The sequence below is a fragment of the Brienomyrus brachyistius genome, unplaced genomic scaffold (genome assembly GCF_023856365.1).
Source record: "Brienomyrus brachyistius isolate T26 unplaced genomic scaffold, BBRACH_0.4 scaffold82, whole genome shotgun sequence".
In the NCBI taxonomy this organism is placed as follows: domain Eukaryota; kingdom Metazoa; phylum Chordata; class Actinopteri; order Osteoglossiformes; family Mormyridae; genus Brienomyrus; species Brienomyrus brachyistius.
This window is the reverse complement of record NW_026042357.1, coordinates 214,563-230,483: the sequence shown is the minus strand read 5'-3', so window position 1 is coordinate 230,483 and position 15,921 is coordinate 214,563. Positions and strand designations below refer to the sequence as shown.

The 15,921-nt window shown below is 42.3% G+C and overlaps 1 protein-coding gene across 2 annotated transcripts; it reads left to right on the top strand.

Annotated features, from left to right (window-relative positions):
• The first annotated feature begins 1,115 nt into the window (after window positions 1-1,115).
• LOC125726992 (MAU2 chromatid cohesion factor homolog) lies at window positions 1,116-10,397 on the top strand. Of its 2 annotated transcripts, XM_049003551.1 has the most exons (19): window positions 1,122-1,485; window positions 1,960-1,977; window positions 2,209-2,274; window positions 2,442-2,537; window positions 3,988-4,082; window positions 4,235-4,262; window positions 4,502-4,657; window positions 4,749-4,895; window positions 5,011-5,101; window positions 5,397-5,500; window positions 6,245-6,322; window positions 6,413-6,478; window positions 6,556-6,639; window positions 6,780-6,829; window positions 7,101-7,178; window positions 7,448-7,559; window positions 8,181-8,271; window positions 8,520-8,647; window positions 9,088-10,397. In XM_049003551.1, exons 1-19 carry the CDS (start codon window positions 1,252-1,254, stop codon window positions 9,163-9,165), a joined length of 1,800 nt encoding a protein of 599 aa, XP_048859508.1. In that variant the 5' UTR covers window positions 1,122-1,251; the 3' UTR covers window positions 9,166-10,397. The 2 variants fall into 2 exon arrangements, 1 of the variants encoding a protein (XP_048859508.1); XR_007388488.1 differs by lacking the exons at window positions 8,520-8,647; window positions 9,088-10,397 and having other exon boundaries at window positions 1,116-1,485; window positions 7,448-7,976; window positions 8,181-8,269.
• Window positions 10,398-15,921: the final 5,524 nt, after the last annotated feature.

The following is a 15,921-nucleotide window of genomic DNA, read 5'->3' as shown; positions in this document are numbered from 1 at the left end:
CAGATTTAACAGTGCCATGTTTACAGTGTGACATTTAAATCATTTAACGGTGCAGTTCAATGATGCTGCCTGTATACTGTAATTCATGCTACACTTCTAAGCTGGGCATGTTTTATTAGAAAAGTGAGCTGGACTCAAAGGAAAGTGTGGGCTAGTAATGATGTCTACATCCTACATACTAAAATAATGCTTTTATTAATCACAACTGATGCCTGGGGTCACTTCAGTGTCCTTCATATTGATACCAAAAGCTCTAATGATAGGCCTGCTTCTTCAAAATTAATTACACTCCGAATCACAGGAGTTGTCATGCCTTGTGAGGCGACAGCGATAACCGCCCCTTTATATGTCCATTAAATTAATTTTATTTAACTTCAAGTGAAAAAGCACATTACCTTGTTTGTACGAGGATACATCAGGATATTGTTTATATTTCCGAAAGGTGCTATATCCAGAAGTGGATACATAAAATATATTGAAATCCTTTTTGTGAAAGTATAACGAATAACGAAGAACATATTTGAAACATTGTTAAATCCAGAAAAAGATTTTGTTTCAACCAACCAGCTGAGTACTCTATAACGGCGACTCTTTATATTCAACTGGTTGGATGAAATAAAATCTTGGTCTGGATTTTTGCTTTCTAGACCTGAACTATCTACCTCTGAATATATTACAGCTGTATTAAAATGTGATTGTTCAATATTAGGTTAATATAACGTCTCTAAATTTACTATCTGAGAAACACTGAACTAATGTTGCTGTGGCACTTGCCTTACAAAAAAACACAGATAGAGCTGTTTAATCTATCACTGAAAAACCACTATCAACGCGTTTATATGAATTATTGAACAGCTTAAGTTAACAATGTTTAAATATGTTCTTCGTTATTCGTTATACTTTCTTCAAAAAGAATTTCGATATATTTTTAAGCGTAAGACAGTCACTTAGTGTAAATTTCTTAACAAATGTGAACAAGAAATAGCAGGTAGAAAAGAGTACAGTTAGACCTATATTAGAAATTTAAGGCAGACCATAATAAATGTCATTGCTACTCATATCGTCAATTTTGCATTTGTCAGTCGTATATTTCACTTCTTCAGTTCCATATCCATTGTTCCGCGATGGAAAACGCGGCCTACACATCCCAGCAGCCTTTGGGACCAGCCATCTCGTCACGTGTTCGCCGTATTCACGGAAGTCACGTGGGGTGGATCAGCGCCAGTACTTGTTGTTGTTGTTATCAGCAAAATGGCGTCTGGTGGTGAGGCCCCGGAATCATGGTACCTTGCCCTGCTGGGCTTCGCAGAGCACTTCCGCACGTCGAGTCCCCCTAAGATTCGCCTGTGCGTGCACTGTCTCCAGGCTGTCTTTCAGTTCAAGCCGCCGCAAAGGGTGGAGGCGCGAACCCACCTCCAGCTCGGCTCGGTGCTTTATCACCACACGAAGAACAGTGAGCTCGCCCGGAACCATCTGGAGAAAGCGGTGAGGGATAGGCTGGGAAATGCCGGGGATGCGCGAGGGAGGCGGGGGACGGAAAAGGCCACGCATACGATGCTCCATGACACTTAGATGTAGTTTTACGAGTAAATGCCGCTGGTCAGACATGCCGGCCTCAGGAGTATCTATGTTACCCATACATACGTGTGTGCATCTGCTTTCCGACCTTTCCAGGTACTACCCTGCGTTTCAACTTTCTAGTCAGGCAGAGTTTAGCCTGCCGTAGCCTATTTTCAATATAAACTAAAAAAAAAGAAATGTACGTTGGATACTTTAAAGTTACACATTTAGCTGCATTTGCCCTCATAGTACGTATAACGCTCGCTTCACTTGCAGATAACTTGTTGCATCGGTTTTTTTAAGTAGTTGTTACATACAATTTGTTTTCAAGTATTATGTGTGTTTTTAAATGTGCGTGTCTTTTAATAATTCTTCATCTATGATTATTTTTCCTTGCAGTGGATCATTTCACAACAAGTATCCTTTCTTGTCAAACTAGCACCTGTCCGGTTGTGTTTGTCATTTAAGTAGCGGGTCATTATGCAAAATCAGAGCCAAATATTTTAATTGACGATGTACCTTTTTGTGCACGCAGTTTTATTGTGAATTTATCTGACTGAATGACCTAAAGATGGACTTCCCCGTCACTTTAATGTTATTTAGATATTTCCGTTACTATGAAAGAGATTCCTTTACAGGATTTAACAGGTTCCTCAGTTTGAAGATGTCAAATTTGAAGCTGCAAGCCTTCTCTCTGAACTGTATTGCCAGCAGGTAAGAGTTATTTAACACAAATTTAAGCCTAGAAGTAAAATATTCTGCACAGTTGTCCTTCGTTTATATTAACTTTCTTATATATGTCATATGTGTTGGAAATTGTTAAAGCAAAAAAGTTTAAATGTCATGTCTAATTAATGACACGCTACTTTCTCTCTCTGCAGAATTTGGTGGACTCTGCAAAACCATTGCTGCGCAAAGCAATCCAGATCTCCCAGCAGACCCCCTACTGGCACTGTCGTCTACTGTTCCAGCTCGCGGTATGTCCAAGGTTTCCCTTTGGTTAGGTCAAGTGGGCTTTATTGTCATGTCATCCTTAAGCTGGTATACGGTGGAATGAAATAATGTTTACCTGGGATCAGGGTGCAACACACAAACAGAAAGTAACTCTGGGAGGAATTTCACAGCGTTAAACTTACAAAGCCCAGTTTGAAACAGGGGCTGGACACAAGGGTTTATATTAATGGCTGACTTATGGGGGTTTTTCAGTGCCCGATGCCAATTTTTTTGGGGGTGGAGGGGCCAATGGGTGATATTAAGCTGTTTTTTTATGTAGAAAAATAACAGTAACAGAACTGCTATATTTAAATATTTATTTCACATGAATAACACGCAGAAACGATAACTATTTAACTGTAAATATTAATGACACTTTAAACAAGGGCATGCAGCATTTTAAAAGTAATGGGGAAAAAAACGATGACTTATCAGTGTTGCATTTCATGATTCAGTTTCTGACAAAAGTAACAGAGCAACATTACTTTGTGGCGATGTTATTCATCAAGGGAAACTGATGTAAGCGGGAGGAGTTTAAGTGAAAAATGATTGACACACCAATGTGTCCTCTGAATTTAGCTCGTATGTGACATAGCAGAAGGCTGCTGTATTATTTGGTGCCTGTGGAGAAGTGCAGTGCAGGTACCTTGCTGGTTGGGGATTCGAACTACTGTAGATACTGATAAACGAGTTTCACTACTATAGATACTGATAAACCACACTACAACACTCACAAAGTGAGTGATATGCGTAGCTGTGCATATTTACTCTGGGACAGAATAAATATAGTGGATTGAATAAATAAATAATGTCAAATTAAAGTGTCTGGTGCCAGTCGGGGGAGGAATATTCTCACAAACAGGGAGTGAATTTGATGGGCGGCAGGTTATGTCGTGTCCCATCAGCCAAATCTGGCACATGTCAGTCACTAGAACCCCTCCCGGATTAGTAAATATGCTGGTTAGTAACGATTCGCAAATACGATAATAAAAAGAAAAATTCTGACCAGTGCGAGTGAGAGTGAGAGTGAGTAGAATTTGCAAAATGGCAGTCGCGGTCATCCCTAGATTACTGTGATTTCACTTAATGACCTAGGGGCTGTTCCATAAAGCAGGATTTCCCAGTTAGCTGGCTAATGTAAGCCAAACCTGAAACCTAATAGGAACAGAGGCAAGTGACATTCCTATTGGACAATCCTTATGTTTGGCTTAAGTCATCTGGCTAATGAAGAAATCTTGCTTTATGGAATTGCCCTTGTGTCGCTTGTCATTAAACAAGGAGTGGTTGTATATGCTTTTAAGCACTTTTTGCCCTTTATTCAATTATTAGTTAGTGCCTTGAAATGCAGGTGTTTCTGATGTGGTTGGTATGGATGATTCTCCAAAAGTTCAGGGTTATAAATCTTGAATGTGACTTATTGTTTTTTTTCCCCAGCAACTCCACACGCTGGAGAAGGATCTGGTGTCTGCGTGTGACCTTCTAGGTGTCGGGGCTGAGTATGCGAGGGTCGTCGGCTCTGAGTACACCAGGTGCTGCAGTCACGACTGTGATCGTAATAACGTTGACAGTTCGTCACAGCGCTGAAAATGTCCTCTTATTAAATGTATCTGTGGTCAGCAGCGACTGAAGGCACATTAGACTGTTTTGTGTAAATTCTGTGCTGTCCCTCTTTTCTCTGCAGGGCGCTCTTTCTCTTGAGTAAAGGGATGGTAAGTCTTTTGTTGTTTTAATTAAACAAAGGGAATCGTGGGTCATTCTTCACAGAAGCCCCTTAAGACTTAAAATTAAGTGACTTATGAAAGTCTAAAAGGGATGCCTCTTTCCATTCTTTGCCTTTTCCTCTTATAAAGTGTTAGTGGAGTTGGCTAATTATGTAATGATTTGGCGGCAGCTGCCAGTGGTCGTCCACCTACTGACGCCGCCGTTGTGTGATGGTCCCTCACTCCAGCTTCTGCTGATGGAGCGCAAGCTGCAGGAAGTACACCCCCTGCTGACGCTGTGCGGCCAGATCGTGGAGAACTGGCAGGGAAACCCCATCCAGAAGGAGTCTCTCAGGGTCTTCTTCCTGGTGCTGCAGGTGACGCACTACCTGGACGCGGGACAGGTGAGCGACCTCAGGCGGACCTCTGCGTTTCGGTGAGCGTGTTTGGGCTGGTTTTCACGTCCGCCGCACTCGCGGCTCTCGCGCCGGCCAGGTGAAGAGCGTGAAACCCTGCCTGAAGCAGCTGCAGCAGTGCATCCAGACCATCTCCACCCTCCACGACGACGAGATCCTCCCCAGCAACCCCGCCGACCTCTTTCACTGGCTGCCCAAGGAGCACATGTGTGTGCTGGTCTACCTGGTAAATCTCAGTCCTCTTTAATTAGGAAGGGTTCCGAATGCTGGTGGTCGTCTTATTGCTTCGCCCTGTTTGCGCTGCTGGCAATTTTAATGCAACTCCTTGGCTCGTCTTGCAGGTGACGGTCATGCACTCCATGCAGGCCGGTTATCTGGAGAAGGCACAGAAATACACCGACAAAGCACTCATGCAGTTGGAAAAGCTGAAAAGTACGCGAACCTGCCGTGCTGCGGTTTAATAATGCATTTTATTTAAAGGCGCCGTACAAAGTATGAACGTGCTTACTTCTGTATGTGTATACATACATTCAAAATTGTCATTATCAAATAAATTAAACGCTACCTAAATAACAAAGTTAAAAATTAAAGTCAATAAGCAAATTTAAAGAGATGAGTTTTGAGCAGTGATGTGAATGTAGAGAAACATGTCAATACTACGAATACTGCATTTTGAGAGCCTGAAGTCACTCTAGCGCCCCCTACTAATGACACCCTGTCACTGCAGTGCTGGACTGCAGCCCCATCCTATCCTCTTTTCAGGTCATACTCCTGGAGCACATCATCATGTGCCGGCTGGTCACCGGCCACAAGGCCACCGCTCTGCAGGAGGTAGGCACACCGCCACTGGCCTGGGGGGGGGGGGGGGGTATAGGTACGCTTTAGACTTTGTTTGGGGGTCGAAAAGTTTAAAAATGGCACGAGGAAGGGGAGGAAACCACAGACAAAATCGTCACGTTACGTGATATGGTGCGGGCCTGCACAGGCTGGCCAAAGTCATAGTAAAATGCATGTTATTTATCGAAGCAGGGTTCTTTGATGTCTGAGAACATAGCCTGATCTATGTTTTTATCTGTTTTTTTATTTGATTCTAAATCTTCTCTTTATACTTCAGAGCAGGGCCTTTAAAATCCGGTGTCAGTGATTCGGGGCCCTGAGCGGGAAGGGCATCTCTGCCTGTGTCAGTGATTCAGGGCCCTGAGCGGGAAGGGCGTCTCTGCCGGTGTCAGTGATTCGGGGCCCTGAGCGGGAAGGTCGTCTCTGCCTGTGTCAGTGATTCGGGGCCCTGCGCGGGAAGGGCGTCTCTGCCGGTGTCAGTGATTCGGGGCCCTGAGCGGGAAGGCCGTCTCTGCCGGTGTCAGTGATTCGGGGCCCTGACCGGGAAGGGCGTCTCTGAAGTATCTGTCTGTGTCAGTGATTCGGGGCCCTGACCGGGAAGGGCGTCTCTGCCGGTGTCAGTGATTCGGGGCCCTGACCGGGAAGGGCGTCTCTGAAGTATCTGTCTGTGTCAGTGATTCGGGGCCCTGACCGGGAAGGGCGTCTCTGAAGTGTCTGTCTGTGTTCCTCGTCGCTTAGATCTCGCAGGTCTGCCAGCTGTGCCAGCAGTCGCCCCGGTTATTCTCGAGTCACGCGGCTCAGCTTCACACTTTGCTGGTGAGCACCCCCGCACCCCCCTTTATCTTTGGGTCACTCAGAGTTACGGCAGTATTGCGTCTGACCTGCCGATTTCCGCACCTTCCACAGGGGCTGTACTGTATATCCGTCAACTGCATGGACAATGCGGAGGCGCAGTTCACCACAGCGCTGCGGGTGAGTCTCTGTGGCCGTCGTGGAGCGAGCATTTGGCTGCAGGTTCGAACGGGTGCCTAACGGAGTCTTTCTGGCAGCTGACCACGCACCAGGAGCTGTGGACGTTCATTGTGACGAACCTGGCCAGCGTCTACATCAGGGAGGGGAACCGACACCAGGAGGTCGGTGGATCACGTTTATAAACCTGCCTATGTGTGATTAAAACCCAGCTATGCAGTATTTCCTGGGATCTGGAATTTAATAGGTCAATCACAGTGGTGAGGTATTGATTTTAGAGTTTTTTTTTTTTTTGTCTTTAAAGCTGTACAGTCTCCTGGAGAGAATAAACCCAGATCAAAGTTTTCCTGTAAGGCAAGTAACACATCTTTCATTTTGTGATCCTGTACTTTATATACCGCTTTGTACAAGACTGTCAGGTGGTGGTGTTATTCCACTGGATGTTTGAAACACAGATTTTTTCTAAGTAATAAAGCATAATTTGGAGCAAATACAGTCTAAATGAGAGAGAGGTTGCATTTTTGACTTGGGTGGGTTTTAAAAAGCCAGGCACCTGTGCATGTCAGACCAAGAAATGCGCTGGACCTCTAAAACTGATATGTGTCCTTCCCCCTCTTCCCCTCAGCTCGCACTGCCTGCGGGCCGCGGCTTTCTACATCCGAGGACTTTTCTCCTTCTTCCAAGGACGTTACAACGAAGCCAAGTAAGTCATCACCACCTTCCCCTCCTGTTCCCCAATCAGAGGCCGTTTGTCCAGACGGAGAGCGAGTTTGTAAGCTCCTGCAGTGAAATGGAAATGAATCGCATGAATGTAAGGTGACCGTTTAGTCCTAACGAGGTAGCAAATTTTTCCACGTGAACCGTACCTGACAGGGGATGGGCGACGACTGGGCAGGCAGCCGCACAGCCCTGCAGCAGGAGTCGCCGCTAATAATACCTGCGGCATGAACCTTGTGCGCTTTTCTGTTTCAGGCGCTTCCTGCGAGAAACGCTGAAGATGTCCAACGCAGAAGATCTCAATAGGCTGACGGCCTGTTCCCTCGTCCTTCTGGGGCACATATTCTATGTGCTGGGAAACCACAGGGTGAGCAGGCCTCTGTGCAGGGGAGTCTGCACAGCTTCATCCCCCTCTCTGCTAAAGCTTTAGGAGCTACAGTGCCGGTCCAAGGTCTGGACCACCTACCCATACGGTGTATTTTGTGCTATTATCTACATTTTAGAATTATTTTGAATACATCAAAAGTATAAATAACACATGGAATTATGTACTAGGTAAAAAAAAGAATAAAATTTCTTTGTTGGGGGATGGGGCAGCCTGGTCGGATGGGATGCTGGTTCAGATCTCGTGGTTGGCGGAGTGATCCCACCATTGGGCCCTTGAGCGAGGCTTTTCCAGCTGCCTTGAAGGAGGCCTCGCATGTATGCTGAACACTCACTGGCCACTTTTCCTTCAGTTTCTGGTCTAACCCCTCCAAAGAAATTTCTGCTGTGTTTAAGTCAGGTACAGCGACACTATCGCTCTCCTTCGTAGGTGGCCAGGCGTGTCCAAATTTTTGACTGGAGTTATATATCGGTGTTGTATTAGCCACATTATTACAGTTGTATGTTAGTTCCATAAAAATGACTGGCAGTTCACCATAAGAAGCCACCATAGTCTTAACGTACCTTATAAGCTTGGTGTTGACGCAGCTGTTCCCTTCTGTAGGAGAGCAACAATATGGTGGTTCCTGCCATGCAGCTTGCCAGTAAGATCCCTGACATGTCTGTCCAGCTGTGGTCTTCAGCTCTGCTGAAAGGTAAATTTGAATTATATCCACATGCCACATCGTAATCCTATAATCATACCATTTCTGTGGTGCCTCCCCCCCCTAGACTGGAATACCCTTATTTTTGTGAATGGTGCACATTTGGGGACACTGGCTGGGGTGTTTAATAGTTCCTTTCTTTAATTTGTCCTGTTGATGATTGCCTGAAATGCCTGCTGTGAGCGCCCCCGTGTGGCTGGGAGGTGTCAATCAGCTCCGTTTTTTCCCCCTCTTGTCAGACCTGAACAAGGCTTGTGGAAACACGATAGATGCTCACGAAGCGGCACAAATGCACCAGAACTTCTCGCAGCAGCTGCTGCAGGACCACATTGCCGCCTGCAGCGTCCCCGAACACAACCTCATCAGCGTAAGTGGGCCTGCCATTAAAGCCTCACGCAGGATTAGCACGCTCTGCGCCGTCACTCATCCTGCCCACACTGCAGTGCAGCGCCAAGGCGGCTAAGGACAACCCGTCGTCTTTTCAAAGGAATGACGACTGTTTCAAGTTCTTGGTTATTTCTGTGCCTCAGTAAAACTTATTCTGTTACATGACATCAAGGTTGAATTAGGACAGATGAGGTCTGTGTAAAACAAACTGGCAGGTTGCTGAATATTTCATACTTTAACTCTTAATCAAATGCAGTGTGATATTATACTCTTCGTGTTGTATATATGGGTATATATGGGAAGTATGTGGATTTAAAATGCTCGTATTTACAGTCAGTCACATGAGAGCAGTTGTGCCGCAGCTGATGTCCTCTACAAACTCTTCTGTGGTGACACCCCTTTTCTGGTGCCTTTTGGCAGTGGACTGACGGCCCACCCCCGGTCCCGTTTCAAGCCCAGAATGGGCCCACCACCACCAGCCTGGCCAGTCTGCTGTGAAGTCAGCTGGGACGATCACACTGTGAGAGGGTCTCCCATGCCAGAGAACCTGCAAAACCCTTAAGGGCTCAGCGGTTTGAGTTTCATCTTCAGTTCTTCCGACATTAATTTAAGGTTTGGTATATTGTTGGAATTATTTGTGGGGGATGGGGGGGGATGTTCAGGTGGCCCAGAATTGTGCACTTATAATGGTGATAAAGTACGAGTGGGTGAAGATGAGCAGCACAGCAACCCTACCTCAAATGGACAGCCCTCCCCCCGCCACTGCGTGACATGGTACGACCCGTTCGTGGGACGCCGTCTGTGGTACTGTGGCTGATGGGGATGGAGGAAACCAACAAAAACATGGAAGGGATGGAGCCAGGCTCGCCAGGTGTGAGAGCATTCCAGCTAGGAGCTCACTCTCAAGTCTGGATTGTGGTTGTTGACAATAGACTTCTTGGACAGGAAAGTCATCAAAACAACATCCATTTGCTGTCCTGACACTAGATGAACCTTCTGACATTGTGCGTCAGACATTTTAGGTGGAGAGCACAGCTTAACGTCACAAACGAGTTGAATTTTACACCATATTATACTTTTTTTAATGTATGTAGTTATTGTTGTGCTGCATATATGAACCTGGCTGTACATCACAGGTCAGTTTTACAAATTAATATTGCTGACAAAAGGAGAGATGCATACCCATTATATAATTAATTTATTTACATTTATATTTTTGTAACTATAGAAGAGGAAACAATTTTAGAGTTTTGTTTACCTTGTGACTTGTTTTGCATATGCATGCAAAAGATTAAAGTTATTGTGGTTTTCATTTCCAAGGTTTTAGTAAGTATTAGCACAACTTGTCATAAGTAGGACAAATACTTGGCTTGGCTGTCACTTTATATATATTGAAACTCGTGTGATTTAAAACAATCACATGTGTAAATATCTATGAAAAGCTGTATGACATTTTAGTTCAGGAAAATTAAATCTTGGGCATAATTTAGCTCAACGGTTTGACTTTGTACCATGTGCATTAGTAACACATAGCATAGGGAACAGAAACCTCCGTAACTGATCATCAAGCGCAGGTGCTTGGACCTGCCAGCAGCCGGCGCTGTTGAGTGGTGATTGAGAAAATTGCTTGTTCCATTGAATCGTTTTGTAATGTTCGAAGTGACTTTTTTTTAACTAACGGTAGGAATTTTGCCTCCTATCAGATCTGTAATAAACTTTTCAAGACTTTACATATCTGCCTTTCTCTCATTGTACTTGTATATATTTTTTGTAATTTTGCAAAAATACAAATATTTTGATCTGTACGGAATAATGTTCACTGTATCGTGCAGCATACAGATTTTAATTTCTTAATATTTATAAATTCTTTGTATTTGTGGCGGTCTATTATTTATGCCCCCACAAATATTTAATGTTTGGGTTATGAAAAGAACTTATTTATCGGTCAGTCAGCTTTGTTGTGCGATAGCTTTTATTATGATTAAATAAGTACATCATTTAGTATCGATAAGTGTGGCGTATCCTAAAGCTTATGGAGAACGCTAAAGGTATAATATCCTAATTCTACTTTGTAGACAGGCAATTACTTGACACCAGGTTTTAAATGTTTCAGTACTAGCATTGTTTTTGAAACAGTTAATGTTTTTGGAAATAAAATATAAAGAAAGAGTTTTTGTAATTGCCCAGAACTGTCAAAGCATGTTGCATCATAATAAGGAATTCCAATAGTTATAGCTGTTTAAAATACATATTACAAATGGGTGGGTATTTATAGGCTATACATATGTAGAAATCCAAATGGTTTTTCGGTTTTGCCACATGCTGGTACCGTTTGAGGCTATTCGACATAGTACAGCAGCTATATCGCACATGCAATAATACAAACAATTCAGGCTTCTTACGCGCCGGCAGCTGCTTGATTGAGAGCCTGTAAGGTATTTTTTGTTTATAGCTAACGTCAATCATGTCCTCCAGCTTTCAGATATATCACAACCCATAACGCAAAGTGGTGTTCAAATAAAAAGAGCTTCCAGTCCCATTTAAGCAACATAACCTACAACATGAGTGGTTAGCAGTTTCCACGTATTATTTTAAGTGTTTGAATTGCATGGCTAAGGTAAAAAGAAAAAAAAAAAAACTTCATGTCAATTTTAATTTTTTTGTCCATTGACTGAATTGTCCGCATCCAACAAGATTCTGGGACCTACAAAATGTTTCTCTTTCAAAAATATTCTTCACTGCACTGTGTAGTCTACAGAAATAACACAAACATCTTTGTGTTTTACATTTAGCCAATTTTTAAGTGGCGAAACAATGGATTTAGTCCATGTTACATCCAGCTCTTGATATCCGGCGCCTTTTCCTCTCCGAATTGGACCAAGCGCGCTTTCCCAAATGTTTCTGATAGCAACTTACACGGTCGCGCCCATTCTGTTGCATAGTTCCAACTATATAAGTTGCTAACATAGTTAGCAACTTTGCTATAGGGAAACGCAGCTCAGGACTCATCATTAGTCATAAATCATGGAGTGCAGTGGGAAAAAAATCCAAGACAGCCACAAAACTAAATGTCCCAGAACTTCATTTGTGACCCATCACCACGAAATGAGTCTTATGGGTGCAGTTCTACCAGTGCGACTTAAGACTCGATTCGTGGCGACGGGTCACATTTGGGCATCAGCGTACCTACCAGCTTTATTGGAGTTAAGTATAGAAGTCATTTTCTTACAGCATCATTCCAAAATGGTAATTAGTAATAATAGTTAATATCAGCAATATGACACTAGCTCTCCGATTCCCCGAAGTCGTTTTGCTGGCGTTTCTGCTGGTGAGTCGGATTGCCAATTAAAGCTTAGTGTCGCACCTACTGAGGTTCAGCCAGCGGTGAGAATCTAGCCCCTCTTAAGCAGGAGGCAATGGGTGTAAATCACATCAAATATCAGTCAAGGTCTTTAAGGGTCTCCACCTGCATCTACAGCTCGCGTTTCATGCTTTCGTAAATTGATCTAGCCACATAATCCTACATAATTGCAATATATATTTAATTTGTTCATGAAAACATATAAATGATGGCAGTAATTATACAGTTTTGAAATGAGGTTGGATCAAACCTATATGGATATATCCTTCTAAGAAATGAGCTTAACACCCCTGATGGAGATCCTTTTTGCCTGTTTACATTAATTAGCCCGCTGTTATATGCTTATACCGATTTGCCCTACTTAGCCCTTTGAGGTCAGAACATGTTTACTGGATTTATATATGTTTGCTCAAACTATCACTGTTACCAACTATCCAACCTGCTTTATCCAGAGATCGCATGGCTGTTAATATACCACCCATTAATCTGAACGGAGCAGTGATATAATTTTTTTTTTCAGCGTTCTTATTTTTCTTCAGAATTATTGTTGGTAGACTGGTGTTGAGGTTTCTGGTGTTAACTTTCGCTGTCAAGTACCATCCATTCCCTAAAATGCTTGTAATGTGTGCTTGTATGAGAGTGTATATGGACTAGCATCTTATTCTGGTTGTACCCCAGCCTTGTGGCCTGAGATAAGTGGGTGGATGGATGGATGGATGGATGGATGGTCTTTCAGATGTTTTATATGATGGAGTTGAATAGTCTTGGCTGTGACTTAAATACCACACAGAGAATGATTTTTTTCCATGTCAAATATCCTGCCACTGTTTAAAGTAGTGGGGGCAGAGCATTTCACTTGACCAAATGACAGAGGGGGCACAGGAGCAGCTGGCTTCTGATAAATTTGTTTGACTGACCACAAACCAGCATTCTCAGACACTGTCACTGACGATGCACTTTTGCCATCATTGACTGAGCCTAACAGGAAGCGGCTTAACGATGGTGTTTATTTATGATGATGATTTAGTTGTAAGTCTGAGGGATGCATATTGAAATATTGAATGTCCCCATGTGCTTTTTTAGCAGCTTTGCTTTTTTATTGAGTAATATTTGATGTAATGGATATCATTCATAAATCTCTGCAGAGCTATATTGAATAAGCATCTAAAATCGTCATGGCAACTCTCTTACATAGCTCTGCTTGTGGGTATTTATTGCAGAAGTTGAAGAACAGTAATGATGTCTTGATAGTTTTTTTTCATATTAATGAGCTTCTTTATTTTAAAGCATATTGTTTGCTGGAGGAGGGGAGAACGCGTATACATGACCCTTTCTAGAATTACATTACAGCCGATTCCCATGAATTACAATGGAGGTAAGTGAGCTAAGTCTTGCATGCATAGTCATAGACACTCTGTTTGGTGTTCAGTATCGCTCACAATTTTCTGATAAGGATTAATCTCCAAAGGTTTGCAGTAAGTTTGTTCAACCCAAGCAAGGGCTTTTGGTTTCACTTTATCTCATGGCTTGGTTTAAGATAAACCTCAAAATACATTGCATGAATTGTTGTGCAATATTGTGATGCTTATAAGGTACATAAATGAGCCACTTCCTGCTAAATAGTGATCCCAGACAATCGTGACAGGAAGGGGCACTTCCTGTATTGCTACTGTACTATACTTAAGTTTAAAGTTAGCCTGTTTATTGTTGTTTATATCAGCCATTGTCGTGTATTGGCCATAGAAATTGAAACTGTTTAACATTCTAGAATCAAAGAAGTTAAACTTGAGTTGTATGTAAGACTTAAAGAACATGGAGACATTTGGATTTATTTTGTGCCTGTTGTTTCACCCCAGTGACACTTCTGATGGTTTTTCTGAATTATTTTGTGTTCTTTTGTATGTGAGAAAAGCTTTAAATGAGAATTTTGATTCTGACATATGTGGTATGGAAGTTACTAATGACTTAGCTCGTGTATGCAGTATCTGGCTGAAAAATCATAACTCTTTTCACTCAAAAATGTAAATGTCTGTATAAAGCGGCCTCCCCCTGTCATTACAGTGGTAATGTTGAGATGTTTAGTAGGTTCCCAGAATGCTTTCACCTACTGGGGATGTAAAATTATGTTTAGCAGATGAGTGTATAACTCAGTTAAACACGTTCAGTTTGAATCATTGTTATTTAAAGATCGAATCCTTTATTTTCCATTTACCTAAGCACATTGGAATGCTTCTCTTTGCTTACCCCATCTTGCTCTCCACAAAACACAGGGCAGGTGAGAACAACCTTTCGGGGACACGGTGCAGGGTTTCCCTGGAGTTGGGACGTAGACTTAGGGACTTTGATAATGGGCCTATGGACATGTGACAGTTCTGCTAAGGGTGGGACTTGAACCAGAGAGTTTCCTACCACAGTCATAGGTATTTAGCCCACTGAGCCACTCACTGCCCCTTCTATGTGGATGGATCTAATGATAATTCTAAGACAAGGAGTACGCGTTGTGTTTTTCACCAATGCCATCACCCCCTCACCAATTTTCTGCTTCTTGGCCATATTATTTCATGCACAAAACATGTATGTGTGTCTTTACTTTGCAGATTTGGATGTGCCTACATGTATCTATTGAAATTCTTTGCTTTGCACTTTGTTGATAAATCTGTGTTTGTGATACACTGAATAAAGAATACTCACATTAAGACTAAAAGGCGATTGTAAATTGATAAAAGCAATACCAGTCTAAAATAATCATGATGAAATAGACCACAGATTGCACCACACATATCCATGAATGTGAATACAGAATATTTTCATTTTACCTCTATAGAATTTCTAGCCTAGAAAAAGCTTTTTCATGTTTAAGATGGAATGATTCATTTCTGTAATTTAAGCTATGGTAGGCTGTAGGAAAATTTTAAATGGAGTTCACAGTATTCATCAAAGCTGAGTCATTCATTTATTGATTTATAATAAGCTTTATTTAAAGCTTATATCTATTCAGAGGCAGCGGAGGAGGGATGACGTTAAGGGTCTTCAAATGGCAGACAATTTCCTTCCCTTTAAAATATTGTCAGAGAAAGTTTTTTAGTGTAACATAAGTCAAAAACATTTTTTTTTTAAATACGTTTACTCACAATTTCACCTAGATTGGTCTGAGATGCTGACTTGTCAAAGGTTTCAGTCTAAACTGGCATGTACTAACTAGTGCTCTTCAGTGTGGAGACAAATGTGGAGCTCTTTAGATCAGGTTAACCTCGGGTTAATTCTACATCAGTATCTACTCTCCAAATGTCTTTGGTTGATGTTGGGTAAACAGTCAACAGTGAGACTTAGAAATATGTCAGTCATTTGTAAATGTGACTCCGAAAGGCCAGAAAGATGGCATGGTGTAGTTAGTATTTGAAGATGTTCGTCAGAAGCAACTCAATATTAGAAGGCACTGAGTTAAGTTGCTACAAACTTGTGCAAGATTACATATGAAATAAGCCAAAGATTGGAGTATTCCTTCTTTGGGAAAGATTAAGAACTGAATTGGGAAGTACCTGTACAACACATTAATGAACAATCCAAGACTATGCTTTTTACAATAGTGAAAAACTATTACAAAAAAAGAATTTCAGTTGTGATTCCAAAAGTAACAGAACCACCTTTTCCTATGTGTTAAACTATCACACCACAAAAGCCAGTTCACTATGTTATGGGAAATGTTTCCAAAGCGAAAGTAATGTTGCTTTGTCTGTTTATTAAAAGTATCGAGCGATGACGTAAAAACTGGCTGAATGACAGTTCTATGTCCTCCACCTTCTTTTCAGTTGAAGTAAAATGTGCGCGAGGGTTCTCAGACATTATCATAGTACAACCTGGTGTTAAAAATGTATTTTTCGTCTGACTTCCTT

Coding starts and splice junctions, on each gene's coding strand:
- LOC125726992 (XM_049003551.1), top strand. CDS start 1,252: ATGGCGTCTGGTGGTGAGGCCCCGGAATCATGGTACCTTGCCCTGCTG. Junction 4,263..4,501: donor TTCTCTTGAGTAAAGGGATG/GTAAGTCTTTTG, acceptor CCCTCACTCCAG/CTTCTGCTGATGGAGCGCAA. Junction 7,560..8,180: donor ATGTGCTGGGAAACCACAGG/GTGAGCAGGCCT, acceptor TCCCTTCTGTAG/GAGAGCAACAATATGGTGGT.